The 23,013-nt window shown below is 41.5% G+C and overlaps 1 protein-coding gene across 1 annotated transcript in view; it reads left to right on the forward strand.

Annotated features, from left to right (window-relative positions):
• The window catches only part of ANKUB1 (ankyrin repeat and ubiquitin domain containing 1), a 30,980-nt gene extending 12,571 nt beyond the window's left edge, over positions 1-18,409 (forward strand). The window contains exons 4-6 of the mRNA XM_005906288.3: positions 5,477-5,591; positions 9,558-10,496; positions 16,334-18,409. Of these exons, the coding sequence (XP_005906350.2) occupies positions 5,477-5,591; positions 9,558-10,496; positions 16,334-16,463 (1,184 nt within the window). The 3' untranslated portion in view covers positions 16,464-18,409. The remainder of the gene's footprint in view (positions 1-5,476; positions 5,592-9,557; positions 10,497-16,333) is intronic.
• Positions 18,410-23,013: the final 4,604 nt, after the last annotated feature.

Here is a 23,013-nt window from a genome sequence, read left to right on the forward strand (position 1 = left end):
TTATTAACTCTCCTAGAAATTTGCTAGAAATGCCAAAGTTAAGCATTAAGAGAAAAACTATCTATTGTCACCTTTGATCTTTGAGAAATTAGAACTGCTTTACTACAAAAAACTGAAATTAATAGTTAGAATACCTGTAACATTTGTTCATGAAAAATACTCTGCTGGTGAGGGTCCTGGAATAGGCAGGTAAGTCTGGATTAACAATTGGTAAGATGGAAGAAGACAGAAGGTGAACCTTAGGGAGATCCAGCAGGGCCCTGGTAGGTGAATCACAGCACCAGGAATTTTTTTTGTTTTGTTGTTTGGTATTTAGTTGTCAAGTCCTGTCAGACTCTTTGAGACCCTGTGGACTATAGCATGCCAAGCTCCTCTGTCCATGGAATTTCCCAGGCAAAAATACTGGAGTGGGTTGTCATTTCCTTCTCTGGGGGATCTTCCCCACCCAGAGATCCAACCTATGTCCCCTGCATCTGAGCCACCAGGAATCAATGAATGAATGACATAACAGGTAGGAAATGAGACAAGCTGGTTGCTGACACTGGAGCCTCTGTCAACATGTAAGAGAAATCTAACCCCAGAGACTGGGATTCAGAATAAGAATTCTCCAAGTTCCAAGCTCAGAGAACAGAGATGGAATCTCAGTTCTGAAACCCCAAAGGTAGAGTAGAATAATGAGACTTGTGCTCTGAGGCATAAGATGGGGGCTTGGTCTCTTATTCCTGGAGGAATAAGGCAAGTTACTAAAACAGGACAACATCTGAGCAGGATAAACAGGAAGAGCAACTTTCCACCAAACTTCTGAGCTGCTGGTCGGCAATCTTAACAAATCCTCTGCTACTGAAATTCAGACTGTTCTAGTCATTCAAATGGAGACTATGTGGCCTCACTGTGGAGGACCAAGGGGCCTGGGGTAGACTGCTAAGCTAAAGCCTTTCAATGCTCATGTGTGAGTGATTTTCAGAAATTAAAAACATAGTAAGTCACTTAAGTCAGGAGATGATATCAATGCACTTGGAACCGTGTTTAAAGTCTCTTGTTTCTAGTGCTAGTCATAGAAATCCAATATTTTAAGATTTTCTCTTGATGTGGACCATTTTAAAAGTCTTTATTGAATTTGTTACCATACTGCTGCTGATTTTTATGTTTTGGCCACAATGTATGTGGAATCTTAGCTCCCTGACCAGGGATCAAGCCTATACTCTCCGCATTGGAAGGTGAAGTCTTAACCACTGGACTGTCAGGAAAGTCCTCAAATATTTAACAAGGAAGTTTAAATACAGCAAGAAGCTTTAGAGAAACAAATCTATTATGTCGGGGATGATCCGTGTTTTGGAAAATGTTTATTAAGGCATTTTTAGAGTGTATTTGTAGAACTTCTACTCAATCTCTACAGAATGATTCCATAATTCTCCAGTAAGAGAGTGAGTTCTCCTAGCTGAGGCCAGACTTGTGAGGGTTAAGGTAGGCTAGGAGCGTTGAGGGTATTAATGCAGATCAGGCTCTGTGAGTAAACACGTCGTCAACTAGGAATCAACCCACAAAGGACAATGAGGCCAAGGTCAAGAAATCCTAGAGCCAAGAGTAAGGGAAGAAGAGCCCCACTTCAAGACTACAGATTGTAACATTCAAAAGGGAGAGATCAAAAACAAAACAAACAACAACAACAAAACCACATGAGAGGCATCAGTAGGAAGAACATATACTTGTGTGGGTGTCTACCTGTGAAGTGGAGGCAAGAAGGGCAAGAGCAGGGAAGCAAGAAGAAAAGACAGAGAAGAAAGGTAATTGAAAAAAGGAGGCTTTCTAAGCATTCAAAAGAATCCTAGAGACATGAATTCCAAGCCAAGTTCTACTCCCAGCTCACTGAGTAATTCAGGCAATTCTCCATGGGCTAGTCTTTTAGGATCCTTTTTTTTTTTTTTTTTGGCTGTGCTGGGTATTTGAGAGGGCTTTCTCTAGTTGCAGAGAGCAAGGGCTCAGGAGATGCCCTGAGGCATGTGCGATCTTGGTTCCCTGGTCAGAGATTGAACCCATGTCCCCTGCAAATTCTATACCTGTGGACCATCAGGGAAGCCCTGGTGGATCTTCTTATCTTCAGCCTTCTGTGACTCTAAGATTACTGCGTTATGAATATTCTACCTTCCTTCTTTCTCACCTACAAGTATTTATGGTGAACTGTCTGAGCCTGAGGATGTGCATGGATGAGCCTAGTCACACACTGTCTCATCATCACTTTGGCATGCAACTTCTGGGGCCATCATATTGAGTCAAAAGCAATCAATCCATCTGCTGTCCAGCGACCTCAGCTCTCCTAGCTGAGGCAATTACAGTCTCGCTTGGAGACAAGCATAACATAGAGGACAGGAGCAAGGGCCCACGAGCCAGATTGTCCAAGTCCAACACCTGGTTCCACTACTTACTGGTTATGTAAAACCTGGGGGTCACTTCATCTTACAGTGCCTCAATTTCCTCAGCTGTCAAATGGAGAAAATAATACAACCCATCACTTAGGATTGTTGTGAATTTTAAACTGTGAAATTATTCATGTACTTAGAACATATAATAAGCATTCAGTGAATATTAGCTATTCATACTCAATATATTACTGTTATTATTATTATTAATTATCATTCTTGTGAATTCAAACTGGGAAATGTAGAGAGATAAAACTGGTTATCGGTAGGGGTGAAAAATGAAAAGCACCAAGAAGTAAGGTTGGGTTACAGCAAATCCATGTGGCATGCATGCCAAAGTTGTGATACGACAGAAACTCCAGGAATAAGCAGGGCAGCCTGTCAGTGGAGAAAGGAAGGCACACAAAGAGACCTAGAGGGCATGAGAGCGAGATCCTGGGACCCATGGGAGAGATGGCCCATTTTGAGAGGAGTCTTGGTTCCTTAGAAATCAAGATGTTGTCATTATCTCGATATAATAAGCCCCATTTTCTTGAGGGTCTCCTTGCAACCCAAGAGCATAATTAAAATAGAGCCCAGTATTAGATCATCCACCATGAGCCAGGCACGTTTCGGGAAAACAAGCACAGAGTTGTGAGCAAGAGTAGCAAGTTTCCAGGGACTTCCCTGGTGGTCCAGTGGCTAAGACCCAATGCAGGGGGCACAGGTTCGATCCCTGGTCATGAGACTAGATTCCACATGCCACATCTAAAGGTCTTGCATGCTGCAACTAAGACCAAAGCCAAATAAATAAAAGTCTTTTTTTTTTTTTTTTTTTAAGTAACAAAGTTTCTACTGTCTTCAAGATTGCTTTTCAGTGGGGAAGGCATGCATCATCCAGTAAGCAGAAAAATATCCAATTTTAAATAGAATGAAGAACTATAAAAGAAAGCAGAAGGGAATAGAGAGTGGCATGGTAAGGTGGGGAGAGGTTATTGTAGATGTTTGGCTAGACCAGGAGATGACATCTGAGCAGAGAATTGAATAAAGACGGGGAGGCTGTGGGGAGCTTCTCAAGGTAGATTTAGGTGAGAGATTATCTAGGCCTGAAATAGGATAGAGCTGGTTGAGATGGAGGTGAGAAAACAAGAGTAAAACTGTCAGGTCTTAGTCATTGTATGAACTTCCCAGGTGGCTCAGTGGTAAAGAATCTGCCTGCCAGGCAGGACACATAGCTTTAATCCTTGGGTCGGGGAGATCCCCTGGAAACGGAAATGGCAACCCATTTCAGTATTCTTGCCTGGAGAATCCCATGGACAGAGGAGCATGGTGGGCTACAGTCTATGGGGTCACAAACAGCTGGACATGACTGAGTGACTAAAGAAAAACAAGTGATTGTATAGATGTTGGGGGCATGAGAGAAAGGAAGGGATGGAGAACAACTCCCAGGTTTCCAGTTCAGGCAGCAAGGAAGGAAGATGGTGGTAACACAAACTGAGACACGGGACAGGAGGAAAAGCAGGCTGTGGGGGAAAGGTTGTCTTTCACAACAGTAGGTTCTAGCATGATCCCTTGGCTGGTGATGTCCCCGGCAGAAGAAATCTGCAGCTGGAGCAGAGGCCTGCCTGGAGTTTGCAGACTCAGGGGTGAGGGCACAGGGGTGATCAATGATGCCATCAGTGGCACTGAGGTGGCCTGTGAGTCAGCCAACAAACTTGGAGTGGGCACTTGTATCCTCACAGAGGACCATCTGTGAGCACTCAGCAAGTGGCAGGTGGTGAGGCGAGTCCTAAAGGATCTTCCTCTTTAGTAGGCCGTGAAAAAAAAAAATGTCCAAACAAGTAAAATGATTTCAAGTACTGATGATAGGGACTATGAAGAAGTAAAAGTAAGGTCATAGCATAAGGGGTTTCGGGGAGGGTGGGTTGTGGCAGAGATTGCTTTAGCCATAGTGACTGAGACGATCTTCTGTGAGGATACAATGTTGAAGGCAAAGCTGAGTAAGAAGGACACTGCCCTGTGGACCTGGATAAAGCCCCTTTGAAGCAAAAGAAATTGTAGGTCTTTCCATCCTAGGATGGGAGTGGACTTGATGTATCTGAAGAACAGGTGAAAGGCCAGAATGGCCAGAACAGAGTGAGGGAGGCAGGCCGGAGGGAGAAAGGTCTGAGTGGGTCAGATGGGGAGGAGCCCGTTTTTGTTTTTTTCTCTTTCTGGTCGCACCGCAAAGGTTGTCTTTCACAACAGTAGGGTTCTAGCATGATCCTTTGTCTGGTGATGTCCCCAGCAGGAGGAATCTGCAGCTGGAGCAGGGGCCTGGCTGGAGTCTGGACTCCAGCCAGGGGATCTTAGTTTCCCAACCAGGGATCACACCCATGCCCCCTGCAGTTGGAAGCATGGAGTTTTAACCTCTGGACTTTCAAGAAAGTTCCCAAGACTGGGTTTTATCCTGAGGGAACATGTAGAGTAAGAGCAGAAGCCTGAGGAAAGATTCTTGGGAAACACCAGCCTGAAGGACAAAGGGAATGTAGTCACAAAGCCAGGAGCAGGCAGGCTTTTTCGGAACAAGTGATAAATCCTCCAGCTGCAATGCAATTATGTTCATAACGCAGAATGGCTCCTGTTTTGTGAAGGATACAATGCAAGGATTGTTCATCTTCACCCATAGCCCACAACATAAGCTAAAGGCCAAGAAGTACATATGTCCTGCCACCATTGAGTTTCTCTTTCAACATAACAGCTTACATTTCCATGGTGATGTATAGATCAGCAAGGAATCAGTGTCCACAGGACTACTTTAAGATAGCTGCAGAAAGAAGTCCAGCATTGTATGCTTTCACTGTGCAGATGAGAAAATGCAAGTATACAGAAGTTAAAAAGTTTTTCCAAGTTAATGTAGGCCCAAGCTAAAGACAGCATCTCTCTTTCTCTCTCACTTTTAGGCATCCTCCTCTCCTTATTCAAAGGCTACTTTTCGTTTGGCACCCAGTTCAGGCCAGTTTGGAGAAAGCTATCATCAGATGTTTTTTGATCACCTAACCCTGGTGACTCTAACCGTCTCCACCTCTCTTTATCCACAGGCACAACACTTCACTTGGATGTCTGGGACGGATGGAAGGAGTTTCTGATGGGTTGTCTCCTTGGACAAAAACTTCAAGTCCAACGCTATTTATCAAATGAAGGACCAGTCCTCAAGTACGAGATAAAGCAAATGCTAAACTAATCAATTTTTTCTAAACTCTCATAGGACCTCTTTAGCTGGGGTGTTGCTCCATGAAAGTTCCCCTTAGACATTTTTATTGCAATGTATTCTAGAATAAGACAGCAAGGATGCCACCAGGGCTGAGAGCCTTTGGTGATGAATTGCAATTCAGGAAGGCTTTCCTTATACTAACAATCTAAATGGGAGACTTCACTTTGGTTTGGATATTAGACTTTTAACAGCACTTTTTAAAGGCTACCAGAATAAGTGCCTTGCTACTCTTCTATTCAATTGTTCTAAAAACCACTGATTGCTAATTGATTGGCTGAAAATATCCGTGATCTCTTCCTAAGCTATCATGTAACTTATCAAATTACTTTTAAGGCATGCTTTTAAACTTTTGCCGCACATGAAGTGTTGCCTGTGCTGCTGGAGCAATGGAGGAGGGTAGGCTCAGAGAAGCAGGTGGACATTTTAACTTATCTCTGCAGCCAGTAGCTTGCCAGGGGCATAAACTACCTTTTAGGTTTTAATGCAGTGGTATTTTTGAACAGTGCCCCCTTGTGGTGATTTAATCATACTTTACAGATGCCCACACACAGGAAGCTGTGAGGTGACAGACTGGAAAGCCAGTTTTTGAAATTTTCTAAGATATTAAAATAATTTAAATTAATTTCTATTTGGGGATAATTATGATGCTCTCTTTGCATGCTCTGAATGCAAAGAAACATTTCATTGCTTTCAACAATGCCTATTTGTTGAATACTTTGTAGCAGACATTGTGTTATACTTATTACCTTATTTTATACTTAGAACATTTCTAAGAGATTACCCATAAAAATCTTATTCTTTATCTTATTTTACAGGTAAGGAAACTGATTTAGGAAGTCTGCCCAACATCACACAGCTAGCAAAGGGCCCAATTAAGTTTTGGATCCCAACAACTTACTCCAGTGCACATGTACTTAACCATTTCCACTTAATCTTTAAATAAAATCTAAGAGCTCAGAGAATATACATAATAAGACTGAAAAACTCCTATTGCAATTCATTCACCCAATCAACAAACATCTATTGAGCGTTTACTATGTACTATGAGCAATAAGGAGAAGGCAATGGCAACCCACTCCAGTGCTCTTGCCTGGAGAATCCCATGGACGGAGGAGCCTGGTAGGCTGCAGTCCATGGGGTCGCTGGGGGTCTGACACGACTGAGCAACTTCACTTTCACTCTTCACTTTCATGCATTGGAGAAGGAAATGGCAACCCACTCCAGTGTTCTTGCCTGGAGAATCCCAGGGATGGGGGAGCCTGGTGGGCTGCCGGCTATGGGGTCGCACAGAGTCAGACACGACTGAAGTGACTTAGCAGCAGCATGAGCAATAAACAAGATATGATTCCTCCCTTTAGCAAGTTTATAGTCCAGTAGAAGACACACAAAATAAGTAACTAATTCTTGGAAGAACAGAATTGCAAAATGTTCAGGGGTACAAACTCCAGTGACAATCTACCTAGATTCATAGCCCTACTCCCTCAGTGTTTAATTGTGTACACTTGAGCAAGTAGTCATCCTGTACCTCAGTTTCCTCTTCTGTAAAATGTGAATAATAATAGCACCTATCTTATAGAACTACTTTAGAGATTAACTGAGCTAACATCAGAAGGAACTTAGAGATCAGCCTGGCACATGGTAAGGAGGATATAAATGTTAGGTGTCACTGCTGTTACCATTCAGCCTGAAAAGTATGATGACATGGGCATTGTGCAAGAAGATAAGGGACTATATAGTAGGGACAACTAGACTTACAGGAGCAGATAAAGCATCCTTAAAAAGGAACTTGAAGGGCTGATACTCAGGTAAATGATTGGGAGAAGAATTAAAACGTTCCAATGAGGGCTTTCCTGGTGGCTCAGAGGGTAAAGAATCTGTCTGCAATACAGGAGACCTGGGTTTGATCCCTGGGTTGGGAAGATCTCCTGGAGAAAGGAATGGCTACCCACTCCAGTATTTTTGCCTGGGAAATCCCATGGACAGAGGAGCCTGGAGGGCTACAGTCCACAGGGTAGCAAAGAGTCAGACACGATCGATTAACTAACACTTTCAAAACAGATGGAACCACATGTATAAAGACCCAGGGGCAAGAATAGATTTAAAAAACTGAAAGAAGTTCCACATGGTAGATTATAGAATAAGAGGAAGCTAGTGGCCAGAGGCTGGAAAGGTTAGAAGAGGCCAGCTCATGAAGGCTCTTGTAGGAATGTGAAGGAATTTGGACTTTATCTTTTGAATGGTGGGAAGACATGGAAGGTAGAGAAAGACCATGATGCAATCTGCATTTTAGAATTTTGGCTCTGGCTGCAGTATGGGGAATAGAGGCAGACAGTCAAAAGACACTGGCGGCCTGAGCTAGGCTTATGTAGCAGAGGTGGGTCTAGGAGAACAGATAGATAGTGAAAAGATCATTTAGGAGGCAGAATCAACTAGGCTCAGCAACAAGAGAGCTCTAGTTCCAACAACATGGGTATTAAGGATGAAAGCGAAGGCCAGTTGGTTGACCCAGGAGAGGCTTTTCTCCCCGAATCAGGAAAACTGATCAAATTCAGAGTTGCCGGCTTACACTAATGAATTTCAAAATAAATTGATATATGAACCAAAACACCAGTGCATTCATGTATAACTCTAGTTAGTTAGACTCTAACTGTCATAGGGCCCTAGAAACTCACATGTTCTGGGAAGATCATCTTTCTCATTCAGGAGAATTCCATGGGAAGCCAATAGACAGGAACAGATGCTGTGGTGAGCATGTAATCAGAAACAAAAGTTAGTTCTATGCAGTAGATTTTGGATGATACCAGGCTAGCTTGCTTCCATCTCTATAATGGGCTCTGATAAGCCTTGTCCAAGTGGATCTGGACAATACCTGGCAGGGCCCTGCCTAGCCTTGCCTCCCTAATTCTTATTTCTCTGAACGCTCTTCACCAATCATTTGATTTGTGCCTGATGGGGTATTGGAAGGATAGAGATGTCAGGAAGGCCAGTAAGGGTATAATACAGTGGAAGAGAAGGGGAGTTGGTGGGAAGTGATGTTAGAGACGGGCAGGGTCCTGGTGACAGGGGCCTTGTAGGCCAAAGTGAAGCATTAGAATTTCAGTTGCAGCAGGAAGCTATTAGAACAAGCTAAGCTATTGTTTAGAACAGGGCATAGGCCACCACCAACTTAAGGAAAAAGAAGATTGCTAAGCACTATGTGAGGAAAAGCCCATAGCAGGATAAGAAGGAAGTGGGAGACCAGTTAGGAGACTGTGGCACTGGTGGTCATGCTGGTGAGAGGCAATCTAGTGGTTTAGATCAGAATAGCAGTGGAGACTCTGAGAAGCCAGAAAATAAGGACAAAGCAAACAAACATACAAAACGTTCAAATTTCTAAAAATGTACTGAATCTCTTCCTGTACTTTCCCAGTTAATACAAAGCTTAATATTTTTCTCGAACATTTGATTTTCATAAAAAAGAAAACTGCTCCAAAGAAACCAGTTTGAATTATTTACATATGCACAGTAGGACGGTGTGTATAAGCAAGGCCTGTGTGATTGAACCTGCATATTGTGTGCTAAGTCACTTCAGTTGTGTCCTGACTCTTTGTGACCCCATGGATTGTAGCTCTCCAGGCTCCTCTGCCCATGGGATTCTCCAAGCAAGAATACTGGAGTGGGTTGCCATTTCATCCTCCAGGGGATCTTCCCCACCCAGGGACCGAACCCATATCTCTTGTGTCTTTTGCATTGACAGGTGGGTTCTTTACCACTAGCCCCATCTGGGAAACCTGTATATTACTATAGGCCTTTTCTGAAAACATTGTAGGTAAAAGTTAGGAAGAAATAAATATTTTAACTAGAATGCTTCAGGGGTATTTAGTGAAACTACATTTGTCTGTTTGCTCTGGCTTGTTTCATTCATTCAGGTATCAGAAAAGGGTCGCCCTGTACATCGCCGCCTTTTATGGGTACATTGAGCTCACTGAATGGGCCCTGAAACAGGGTGTGCGGCCCCACGAGACAGTCGGCGTGCACCCCTACCGAGCATGGTGCCAGGAAGCCCTGCACACAGACGTCTCTAAATGCCCCATTCATGCAGCTGCGGAAGCTGGCCAACTGTTGATTCTGAAGGCCTTTGTCAATTGCAGCGTGCTGTGCCTGGATTGCAAAAACGCAGCAGGACAAACTCCTCTGACCATTGCGTGCAAACACAAGCATAAAGACTGCGTGTTGTATTTACTGAGTAAAATGTGGTCCACGGTTTCTTTTCTGAAAATCTCAGTCTCCATGAGGATTTATATTAAAATAAAACAATGGGTACTCAGAGCTCAGAGCCACAACCTGAATAAAGGCCAGCTTTGCGGGGCAAGGGTCTTGGGGGCAAAAGTTGGAGATGTTGTGATGGTGGACGGTTTCACCAAACCCAAAATGACCTCCAAGAGCTGGCAGAAGGCTATGGACAAGGACTCACAAGGAGGCATTGAGAGCAAACTGCCGCCCCTCAGGGAGCAAACTGTGAGCAGGAAACTTGCCTGTCCTTTGGCAGTTGCACAGCAGGACATGAGAGAAGAGATAGTCAGATTTCCTCCACTGGTAGATGCAAACACATTCTCTGAATTACAAAAAAGACAACAAAGCCAGAAAAAAACTACTGCCACAACTAGGAAAAAAGAAAAGCTCATTAAAAATACATATATGCCCCAAGTCCCTCTCCCTCCAATTTCAAGAGTGGGCTATTCACACCCATCTTTTTACTATGCAACTCCCAGTGCTGACTTTTTACTCAGATCTTCCTTTGCATCTTTCTCAGAGCATAGTGGGAGGACTCCAAGGCAGAACGCCATCTACTGCTTAGCTGTGGCCAGGTAAGCTTTTCTCTTCAAACAAAGGTGAACTTTAATTGGGCAGCTCTAGGGAACAATCTTGTGGTTCAGATGGAAAAGAGTCTGCCTGCAATGCAGGAGACCTGAGTTTGATCCCTAGGTTGGGAAGCTCCTCTGGAGGAGGGCATGGCAATCCACTCCAGTATGCATGCCTGGAGAATCCCATGGGCAGAGAAGCCTGGTGGGTTACAGTCCATGGGGTCCCACAGAGTTGGACACGACTGAGTGGCTAATACACACACACACAGGGAACAAATGGTCCATGAGGCCCTAACATGCCATATGGTGTAATACAGGTTGTTCCAATGAATCAGTCCCCAGCTTCAAGGTCCTCAGCCTAACCTCATATTCAGGACAAAATGAACTGATTTTATTGGCCCATCTGTGTAGTATTCTACTCACCAAATTTTCAGGAAGAGAAGAGTTGTATCAATGAACAAGTTCCCTTGCTGCTGCTGCTGCATTTTCTTTGAACTAAAAGGAATTGCTAATTATAACTAAAGGGAGAAGGGGGAAACTTGCAATCTGGGAGATATCAAAAGTGTCAATGGAAGCCTAGATGGTAGTGAAAGTGGAAGGGAAGAAAAGAACAATTTAATGACAAACTGAGTCATAAGACTTCAGTTGACTTACAGATAAGATATACAGGCTGGGGGAGAACTATACTGGATAAGAGAATAGAATTGATATTAACATTTAAGGTAAGTTTAAAAAGTAATCCATTATGACATTTAAAGACATAAAAAAGTGTGTCAGAAGCAAATTTTTCAGGCACATTCATTTCATAAGATAAAATTTTATATGTGGGTCATCAGTTTACACTGAAAACAGAACTCTAATTAGATCTCAGGACCCATCCACGACTTATGAGGCATTCTTGGGTGCCATGATTACAGTGGAAATATAGATTTATGAATGGCTTTCCCCCTTACTCAATATCATGAGAAGGAAAGAAAAAACAAAGCTAGACTGTTTTAGTGGCCTCTCTGTATTTGTCTTTATATCAGCTAGATTGTTGCCACCTACTGGTGAGAATAATTTTAGCCCTAAAACTGTGGATGTGACTGGTGACGGAAGCAAGATCCGATGCTGTAAAGAACAATATTGCATAGCAATCTGGAATGTTAGGTCCATGAATCAAGGTAAATTGGAAGTGGTCAAATAGGAGATGGCAAGAGTGAACATTGACATTTTAGGAATCAGTGAACTAAAATGGACTAGAATGGGCGAATTTAATACAGATGACCATTATATCTACTACTGTGGGCACGAATCCCACAGGAAAATGCAGTAGACCTCGTAGTCAACAAAAAAAATCCAAAATGGAGTACTTGGGTGCAATCCCAAAAATGACAGAATGATCTCTCTTCATTTCCAAGGCAAACCATTCAATATCACAGTAATCCAACCACCAATGCCGAAGAAGCTGAAATTAAACAGTTCTATGATGGCCTACAAGACCTTCTAGATCTAACACCCAAAAAAGATGTCCTTTTCATCCCAGGGGACTTGAATGCAAAAGTAGGAAGTCAAGAGATACTTGGTGTAACAGGCAAGTTTGGCCTTGGACTACAAAATGAAGCAGGGCAAAGGCTAACAGAGTTTTGCCAAGAGAACGCACTGGTCATAGCAAATACCATCTTCCAACAACACAAAAGAAGATACCACACATGGACATCACCAGATGGTCAATACCAAAACGAGACTGATTATATTTTTTGCAGCTGAAGATGGAGAAGCTCTATACAGTCAGCAAAAGAAGACTGGGAGCTGACTGTGACTCAGATCATGAAATCCTTATTGCAAAATTCAGACTTAAATTGAAGAAAGTAGAGAAAACCACTAGACCACTCAAGTATGACCAAAATCAAATCCCTTACGATTATAGAGTGGAAGTGACAAATAGATTCAAGAGATTAGATTTTATAGACAGAGTGCCTGAAGAACTATGGACGGAGGTTCAGGACACTGTACAGGAGCAGGTGATCAAGACCATCCCCAAGAAAAAGAAATGCAAAAAGGCAAAATGGTTGTCTGAGAAGGCCTTACAAATAGCTGAGAAAAGAAGAGAAGCCAAAGGCAAAGGAGAAAGGGAAAGATTTACCCATTTGAATGCAGAGTTCCAAATAATAGCAAGGAGAGATAAGAAACCTCAGCGATCAATGCAAAGAAAGAGAGGAAAACAATAGAATGGGAAAGACTAGAGATCTCTTCAAGAAAATTAGAGATACCAAGGGAACATTTCATGCAAAGATGCACTCGATAAAGGACAGAAATGGTATGGACCTAACAGAAGCAGAAGATATTAAGAAGAGATGGCAAGAATACACAGAAGAACTACACAAAAAAAGATCTTAATGACCCAGATAACCACGATGGTGTGACCACTCACCTAGAGCCAGACATCCTGGAATGAGAAATCAAGTGGGCCTTCAGAACCATCACTTCAAACAAAGCTAGTGGAGGTGATGGAATTCCAGCTGAGCTATTTCAATTCCTAAAAGATGACGCTGTGAAAGTGCTGCACTCAATATGCCAGCAAATTTGGAAAACTCAGCAGTGGCCACAGGACTGGAAAAGGTCAGTTTTCATTCCAATCCCAAAGAAAGGCAATGCCAAAGAATGCTCAAACTACTGCACAATTGCACTCATCTTACACACTTGCCAGAGAAGGCAATGGCACCCCACTCCAGTACTCTTGCCTGGAAAATCCCATAGACGGAGGGAGGAGTCTGGTAGGCCGCAGTCCATGGGGTCGCTAAGAGTCGGACACGACTGAGAGACTTCACTTTCACTTTTCACTTTTATGCGTTGGAGAAGGAAATGGCAACCCACTCCAGTGTTATTGCCTGGAGATCCCAGGGACGGGGGAGCCTGGTGGGCTGCTGTCTATGGGGTCGCACAGAGTTGGACACGACTGAAGTGACTTAGCAGTAGCACACACTTGCAAAGTAATGCTCAAAATTCTCCAAGCGGGGCTCCAACAGTACATGAACCAAGAATTTCCAGATGTTCAAGCTGGATTTAGAAAAGCCAGAGGAACCAGAGATCAAATTGCCAACATACATTGGATCATAGAAAAAGCAAGAGAATTCCAGACAAACATCTACTTCTTCTTCATTGACTACACTAAAGCCTTTGACTATGTGGATCACAACAAAAAAATGGAAAATTCTTAAAGAGATGGGAATACCAGACCACCTTACCTGCCTCCTGAGAAATCTGTATACAGGTCAAGAAGCAACAGTTAGAACCGGACATGGAAAAACAGACCAGTTCCAAATTGGGAAAGGAGTACATCAAGGCTGTATATTGTCCCCCTGCTTATTTAACTTATATGCAAAGTACATCATGTGAAATCCCAAGCTGGATGAAGCACAAGCTGGAATCAAGATTGCCAGGAGAAACATCAATAACCTCAGATATGCAGATGACATCACCCTTATGGCAGAAAGAAAAGAGGAATTGAAGAGCCTCTTCATGAAAGTGAAAGAGGAGTGTGAAAAAGCTGGCTAAAAACTCAACATTCAAAAAATGAAGATCATGGCATCTGATCCCATCACTTCATGGCAGATAGATGGGGAAACAATGGAAACAGTGACAGACTTTATTTGGGGGGGCTCCAAAATCACTGCAGATGGTGACTGCACCCATGAAATTAAAAGACGCTTGCTCCTTGAAAGAAAAGCTATGACCAATCTAGACAGCATATTAAAAAGCAGAGACATTACTTTGCTGACAAAGGTCCGTCTAGTCAAAGCTATGGTTTTTCCAATAGTCATGTATGGATGTGAGAGTTGGACCATAAAGAAGGCTGAGCATCAAAGAACTGATGCTTTTGAACTGTGGTGTTGGAGAAGACTCTTGAGAGTCCCTTGGACTGTAAGATCAAACCAGTCAATCCTAAAGGAAATCAGTTCTGAATATTCATTGGAAGAACTGATACTGAAGCTCCAATACTTTGGCCACCTGATGGGAAGAACTCACTGGAAAAGACCCTAATGCTGGGAAAGATTGAAGGCAGGAGGATAAGAGGACAACAGAGGATGAGATGGTTGGATGGCATCACCGATTCAATGGATATGAGTTTGAGCAAGCTCTGGGAGTTGTGATGGATGGAAAGCCTGGTGTGCTGCAGACCATGGGGTCACAAAGATTCAGACTCGACTGAATGACTGAACTAAACTGAGCACAATGAGGTTGAGAATAGAAATCTTATTTCCAAACTTATTGTTTCTCATTTCCCAATATTTTCCTCTTCCTTGCATTTGTACTCTTGACTGCCTTCCCATCTGTCTTCTCCCTTTCCCACAGCATCTTTCCCAGGATGTATCCCACATTCCCCTGTTGGTGTGTTGCAGAGGGCACGGGGGAACCTGCACACCTTTTGCCCCTGAAAATCGCTCTCTGGTTTGACTCATGTCCCCCCTCACAGGAGTCATGAAAGCACTCATGTCCATCTGAAGCTGGCAGTTAAGCCTGGCAGCCAGGTGGTCTGAGCACTTTGCGCTGAAGGATCAGTTATAGCTCTTGGGCCGAAATGTGAGAAATGGACACGTTCCATCTTGATGGTGGGGTCCACCATCATCAAGCTAGTATCATAGCCAGGAGATGGGAAAGAGCCTAACTAATCCTTTGTGGTGGTGACCCAGGAGAACCGGGTCAGGGACAGTCCATTAGATGTTCCCAACTATGTGATAAATGTGATCTCCCAAACCAGGACCCCAGACATTTCATCTGGCATCATATGAGAGCATTTGCTGGACTATGTGTCATTCAGGAACTCCACATTTTTTTTGAACATTATTCATTCATTTATTTATTTTAATATTTATTATTATTTATTTATTTGGCTGTGCTCGGTCTTAGTTGCAGTACACAGAATCTTCAGTCTTTTAGTTGTGGCCTGTGGGATCTAGTTCCCTGACCAGGGATTGAACCTGGGCCCCCTGCATTGGGAGCACATAGAGTTGGCCATGAGCCCACCAGGGAAGTCTCTAGGAATGCCATCTTTAGCTTCACAAAAATATACTTGTGAGGGTTGACTCAGAGTATTGAGTTAACTCAGATCCAGTGATAATGTGGGTCTTGGGTGGTGAGTGCAGGTGGCTGGTATGGAGCTGACAGTGACTGTCTCATTCCTCAGAAGACAGTGTCAGCTTTATACACATCAAAGAATATTGCCAAGGTGTGCCTAGAAAACTGTCTTCTTTACAGCTTATTGTCTGATTCCAGTGAACTTGATGTAACCTGGAAATCCAGCTTAGTGAAGATCCAAATGTGGAGGACTGGTCCAGAAGGTTTAGGGTGCACTGAGAATAGATGGCAATCCCCAAAGATGTTTCTGATGGGCTCTTATGCTCCTGATAAAAGCAGATCTTTCTATGTTGCTTTGTTTTGTTTCATTTTGATAAAAAGTACAAAGGAGGGAATTCCCTGTTGTCCAGTGGTTAGCACCCCAGGTTTTTGCTGCCAAGGAAGTGGGTTCAATCCCTAGTTCAGAAACTAAGGTTCCTGCAAGTTGCATAGCACGGCCAAAAAAAAAAAACAAGCTTCAACCCAGCAAATTCTATGACATTGAGTGGCTTTCTGTTTCTAGCTGTGAGTGCTCACCTTTTGGTATTGCCTTGGGATGATTTTATTCCCACTGCTTCACAAGGAAATGGTTTTAGAAAGATTCCTTTTTCCTGTTTACTTCCTCATAGGATAAGACAAACCAGCCACAGAAACAACAAAATAAGCCCAAGATTTCCATCACTTTAGCTATAAATGGGGACAAGAATGGACCTCCTTATAAATTATGCCCTGTTTTCTTGCAGTGCCTTTAAAGAGAAACGATGGCTTCAGCAGTTAGGAATAGCAAGAGTCCTAGCAAAAAAGAGCATTTCTAATCTGACTATCCAAGGAGGCTTGACAGCATGTGAAAATTCTCCAGAAATTGTGCTTTGAAAAGTCACAACAACCCCAGTTTGTATGAAGACCTGGTCAGACAGAACTTCTAATTCTAATGCTAAAGTTTCTAATACCTGTTTTAATTTTGGGGCTTCTGATAACAGTTCTGATGCTACATGAATATTTAAAGTTCAATACCATGTTTTCAAAAACTCCATCACCCTAAGTGAAAATTTAGGGCATTTGTTTTTACACAAAGAGTCTGAGGTATAATTCATAAGAAACTGAGAAGAGCAGTTGCCTATGGTAGTAGGGCAACTGGGAAGGTGAGAAACAAGGACATGAGCAAGAATGTTTATTTTCTCCCTCTCTCTGCCTCTTTTATTATTATTTGCTTTCCTGGGACTTTTAAAAATGATTTTTGTTTTTTAAACATATGACTGCAGTACACAGTAGAATATTAATTCAAAAAATTCTATATAGGAAAAATATTCTATATAGGGATGAGATGGCTGGATGGCATCACCAACTCGATGCACATGAGTTTGAGCAAGTTCTAGGAGTTGGTGATGGACGGGGAACCTGGCGTGCTGCAGTCCATGGGGTGGCAAAGAGTCAGACATGACTGAGCGACTGAACTGAACTGATACAGGGAAAGTCCCTGGTAGGGTTATAAACACCATCTACGTCTAATACTGGTCTCAGATATCTTTTGAATTTCTGCTAAGACACTGCTTGCTATTAATTTTTTTAAACTGATGTAGAGTTTACCTACAGTGAATTACAAAGATCTTAAATGTAAGATTCAACAGATTGAACAAACATATACATCTGTGTAACTAATAACCTAGTCAACACATAAAGACTTCCATTACCTCAGAAAGTTCCTTCAAACTCCTAAATTTATCTTAATCCATATAGATGACTGCTATTCTGATTTCCTGATATATCTCCATGTATAACACTTTCCAATTAAAGGAATCATACAGCTGTTCACTTTGTGTCTGGCTGGGTTATTTTCTCAACTTAATCTATTGAGGCTCATTAACATTGTTGCATTATTAGTAGTACGTTCTTTTCTTTTTCTCTATGTAATATTCCTTTATTAATTGCTGATATCATTACTGGTATCTTTTGCCCTATTTTTATTTTTGCCATGGATAGTCAGTCTTGTAATGGTTTTGTCAATTTTACTAGTTTTCCACAATGGACTGCTCCTTTTGTTTACTCTTTATATTGTATATTTGTTTTCTAACTTGTTAATTTTTTTTTTTACAGTTTCTGCTGCACTGATTAAATACTTTACTAGTCTTCTAATATTTTGGACATGTTATTCATAGCTATTTTCCAGTCCAGGTCTAATAACTCCAATATTTGCACTTCCTCTACACAAGTCTTCCTTGAATCTTTTTTTACTATTGAGTAGTATTTCACTATGTGGTCACATCACAATGTATTCAGATGTATGACATTGGGTGTCTCCAGTTTTGCAATATTGTGAATAAAGCTGCTTTAAACATTATGGTAAAGGTCTTTTTCTGGACATATCCTTTCATTTATTTGGGGGCAAACAACTAGGTATGGAACTGTGTGATAATACAGTAAATATATAGTAACATTATAAGAACCTACCTAACAGTTCTCCAAAGCAGTATTATAGTTTTACACCTCTAGTAACAAGTGTTCTGGTCACTTTACAGACTCACCAAAATTTGGTGTCATTAGTACTTCTGATTTTTATTCTAGTAGGTTTGAAATGACTTCTCATTGTGGTTTTAATTTGCATTTCCTTGATGACTAATAATATTGAATGCTTTTTCATGTGATTCTTGGCTATTTGTACCATTTATTTTGTGAAGTGTCAATCAAGTTTTTGTCCATTTAAAAAATTCTGTTGTTTATCTTTTAATTATTGGTTTATTGGAGAGTTTTATATATTCATGATACAAGTTCCTTGTCAGATGTATGTACTGTAAGCATTTTTTCCTAATCTGTGGGCTCTTTCATTTTATTAATGGTGTCTTTTGATGAATGAAAATTTTTTAACTCCAATGAAGTTCAGTTTATCGTTTTTTTCTTTTATAGTTCATGCTTTCTGCTTCCTCTCTAAGAAATCTTTGCCCACCCCAAAGCCATGAAGATATTCTCAAATGTTTTCTTCTAGAAGTTTCAGAGTTCTTCAGGTCTATGTGTGTTTAGTCGCTAAGTGATGTCCATCTCTTTGTGACCCCACAGACTGTAGATCTCCATGCTGCTCTGTCGATAGGATTTCCTAGGCAAGCATGCTGGAGTGGGTCACCATTTCCTTCTCCAGGAGATCTTCCTGACCCAGAAATCTATACTGTGTCTCCTGCATTAGTAGGTGACTTTACCACTGAGGCACCAGGGAAGCCCTAGGACCTTGGCACCTTTGTCAAAAATCAATTTACAATTGATTTGTTCTTTTTCCTTGTTTGTTTTGGCTATTCTTAGCCACTTGCACTTCCAAAAAGATTTTAAAATAAATGTGTAAAAAATAATAAAAATAAAATAAACTTGCTATCCTCTATTTTTAAAAAAAAGCCTATTGGGATTTTGATTGTTCGAAACTAACTTCTTAATAATAGTGAATCTTAAAACCCACCATATATTTCACCACCCATGGTATATGTCCCCATTTATTTAAGTCTTCCTTGATTTCACTCATCAAAGTTTTTTAGTGTAGAAGTCTTACAAATCACTTATTAAATGTTTTTTAAATATTTTAAATTTTTGATTCTATTTGCTAGAAAAGTTTATAAGGTAGATCCTTATAATAGTCAGAGACACCTAAAATCTAAAACCATCTAAAAATAGGCTTCTAGTTTGATATTATAGGGTTGGGCATATAGAAAGTTGATACCAAAAAAAGGAAAGATGATGCTGAAGAAATGTAGGCAGCATGTACAGAAGTGTTAGTCATTGCAAAGACAGTAAGAGGGGATTGTAACTGGAAGAGAGCACAGCACAGGTTCTGGGGTACTGGTAACATTCTATTTCTTGATCTGGGTTAATAGATGTGTTCAATTTGAGAAAATTCGACAAGAAGTGGTTCCCCCCCCCCAACTCTGTACCCTTTTCTGAATGAATTTTATCATCCAGTTAAAAAAAGTTAACTAAAATAATGAGAAAAATTTTAGGAGCTAATTAATAAACTACTTGATGCCAGCCTCAGACTCATGAGAGGGCAGTTCATGTGATGGATGCCACCATGTTATCTTCCCCTTGACTATGTGCTGAACTGAACTGCAATTCCTTGCAGGAGATAATCAGTTCAGTTCAGTCGATCATTCATGTCCGACTCTTTGTCACCCCATGGACTGTAGCATGCCAGGCTTTCCTGTCCATTACCACCTCCTGGAACTTGCTCAAACTCATGTCCAGAGAGTCGGTGATGCCATCCGACTATCTCATCCTCTGTCATTCCTTTCTCCTCCTGTCTTAAATCTTTCCCAGCATCAGGGTCTTTTCCAATGAGTTCTTCCCATCAGGTGGCCAAGGTATTGGAGTTTCAGCTTCAGCATCAGTCCTTCCAATGAATATTCAGAACGGATTTCCTTTAGGATTGACTGGTTTGACCTCCTTGCAGTCCAAGGGACTCTCAAGAGTCTTCTCCAACACCACAGTTCAAAAGCATCAATTCTTTGACGCTCAGCCTTCTTTATGGTCCAACTCTCACATTCATACATGACTACAGGAAAAACCGTAGTGTTGACTAGATGGACCTTTGTTGGCAAAGTAACGTCTCTGCTTTTTATATGCTGTCTAGGTTGGTCATAGCTTTTCTTCCAAGGAGCAAGCATCTTTTAATTTCATGGCTGCAGTCACCATCTGCAATGATTTTGGAGCCCCAAAAAAGACAGTCTGTCACCATTTCCATTGTTTCCCCATTTATTTGCCATGAAGTGATGGGATCAGATGCCACGATCTTCATTTTTGGAATGTTGAGTTTTAAGCCAGCTTTTTCACACTCCTCTTTCACTTTCATGAAGAGGCTCTTCAATTCCTCTTTTCTTTCTGCCATAAGGGTGGTGTCATCTGCATGTCTGAGGTTACTGATATTTCTCCTGGCAATCTTGATGCTAGCTTGTGCTTCATCCAGCTTAGGATTTCACATGATGTACTCTGCATATAAGTTAAATAAGCAGGGGGACAATATATAGCCTTGATGTACTCCTTTCCCAATTTGGAACTGGTCTGTTTTTCCATGTCCAGTTCTAACTGCTGCTTCTTGACCTGTATACAGATTTCTCAGGAGGCAGGTAAGGTGGTCTGGTATTCTCATCTCTTTAAGAATGTTGCACAGTTTGTCGTGATCCACATAGTCAAAGGAGCGTAGCAACTCAAGTAGCGTAGGCAACAAAGCAGAAGTAGGTGTTTTTCTGGAATTCTCTTGCTTTTCCTATGATCCAATGTATGTTGGCAATTTGATCTCTGGTTTCTCTGCCTTTTCGAAATCCAGCTTGAACATCTAGAAGTTCTCAGTTCACATACTGCTGGAGCCTTGCTTGGAGAATTTTGAGCATTACTTTGCTAGCGTGTGAAATGAATGCAATTGTGGGGTAGTTTGAATATTCTTTGGCATTGCCTGTCTTTGGGATTGGAAAGAAAACTATTTACCTATCACTGAAACATAACCAAGGAGATGCCTGGTACAAAGTTCCTGGGGCGGGAATGCCTATGAAGAAGAAAGAAATATGAAGAAATATGAGGGGAAAGGAAGGTAGATGAGGGGGAGGATGGTAAGAAAAGAATGTGACAGCACAATTGATTCCCTGCCAGAATCAACTGAAAAACTGTTGAGTTTTTATTCTTTATTCACTTTAGCTCTAGAAGTAAGATAGTATGAAGTGATATTAAGGTCTTACTTTTTTACAATATTAAACAGTTGTCAAGCAGTATATTAGCATAGACAGGATACCGTGGGACATTTATTCCAAACCTAAATCTTACTGAAATCAAAGTTAAGCGTCACCTTCTCTTTGCTCTGGGTCATTCTGTTCTTTCCTCAGGTATTACCACTTTCACACATACAGTACGTGAAATTACTTGACTGACTCCTTTACTATCTTCTCTTAGGCAAGGACAGTGTTTTATTCATCTCTAAATTGCCAAGGAATAGCATATGCTTGAGCTTTGAATAACTGCTCTATAAATATTTGTTAAATTAAATAAATGAATTTTATGATAATCATGTACAAGACATTCTCAATGACATGTGCACACAACATCTGCTCATAAAATATAAATACTTCCACTTTCAAATCACTTGCTTAATGCTGATTTATTTAATTTGATCATCAAGATCAATTTCTTGATATGAATTTGTTAATTTGCCTGAGCATCATAGCAGCCCTGCATGGCACACTAAGGACAGTCAGCATTAAAGCACACGTTTTTACAGATGAAGAGGCTAAATTGGTAACATATAAAAACAACTTGGTGGAGGTCCTACAAGTAGTTAAGTGTCAGATTCAGATCTGGAATCCAGAGTTTTGATTTTTCAGTCAGGTAATTACTTCTAAACAACCATAAGACACTTGGTACCAGAAAGTCACTCTATAAATTATCCTAGCAAGTTCTAACTCCCAGGCTGGTTTCCCCAGCTATAACTTGGCTTTTTGACCACCTTCCTTGACCACCCCATTCTGTTCATCCTTATTTCCCATCTTCACCCCCAACCCCCATCATCTCTCCTGCTGAAGTCCCTGAGATCAGAGAGAAGAAATGCTATATTATATTGGCATAATAGTATACCTATTTGTAAATTCATTTCAGCATTCCTTATTCCCTCCATAATGGACATTCTCTCAATAATGTATGAATAAAATCTTCAGAACATACCATTTTTGCTGATCTGCAACATAGTCTAAGTAAAAATTGTATTCTCTCTGCAAATGCTGCTTCAAGACCTAACAAGTTTAAGGATCTGCCTTTCTGTGCCCCCACGTAGGAAACAGTGAAGCCTGGCATGCTGCAGTCCATGGGGAAGCAAAAAGTTGGACATGACTCAGTGACTGAACAACAACAATAGGAAACAATTTCAGTTTCAGTCATATGTAAGGGATGAGGGAGACGCAGAGAGGAGAGCTGAAAAACATTTCCAATATTCAGTTCTGCTCAGGAGATGGCATATAGATATCTTGGAGCATCAGTTCAGTTCAGTCCCTCAGTCATGTCCAACTCTTGTGACCCCATGAATCGCAGAACGCCAGGCCTCCCTGTCCATCACCAACTCCCGGAGTTCACTCAAACTCACGTCCATCAAGTCGGTGATGCCATCCAGCAATCTCATCCTCTGTCGTCCCCTTCTCCTCCTGCCCCCAATCCCTCCCAGCATCAGGGTCTTTTCCAATGAGTCAACTCTTCGCATGAGGTGGCCAAAGTATTGGAGTTTCAGCTTTAGCATCAGTCCTCCCAGTGAACACCCAGGACTGATCTCCTTCAGAATGGACTGATTGGATCTCCTTGCAGTCCAAGGGACTCTCAAGAGTCTTCTATAGTTAGCTTTTTATCTATATCCCTAGATATAACAACCATAGATGTGAAATTTGTCTTTTCCCCAAACCTTTCCTTCACTATGAGTGAG

Source organism: Bos mutus, chromosome 1 (genome assembly GCF_027580195.1).
Source record: "Bos mutus isolate GX-2022 chromosome 1, NWIPB_WYAK_1.1, whole genome shotgun sequence".
Classification (NCBI taxonomy): Eukaryota; Metazoa; Chordata; class Mammalia; order Artiodactyla; family Bovidae; genus Bos; species Bos mutus.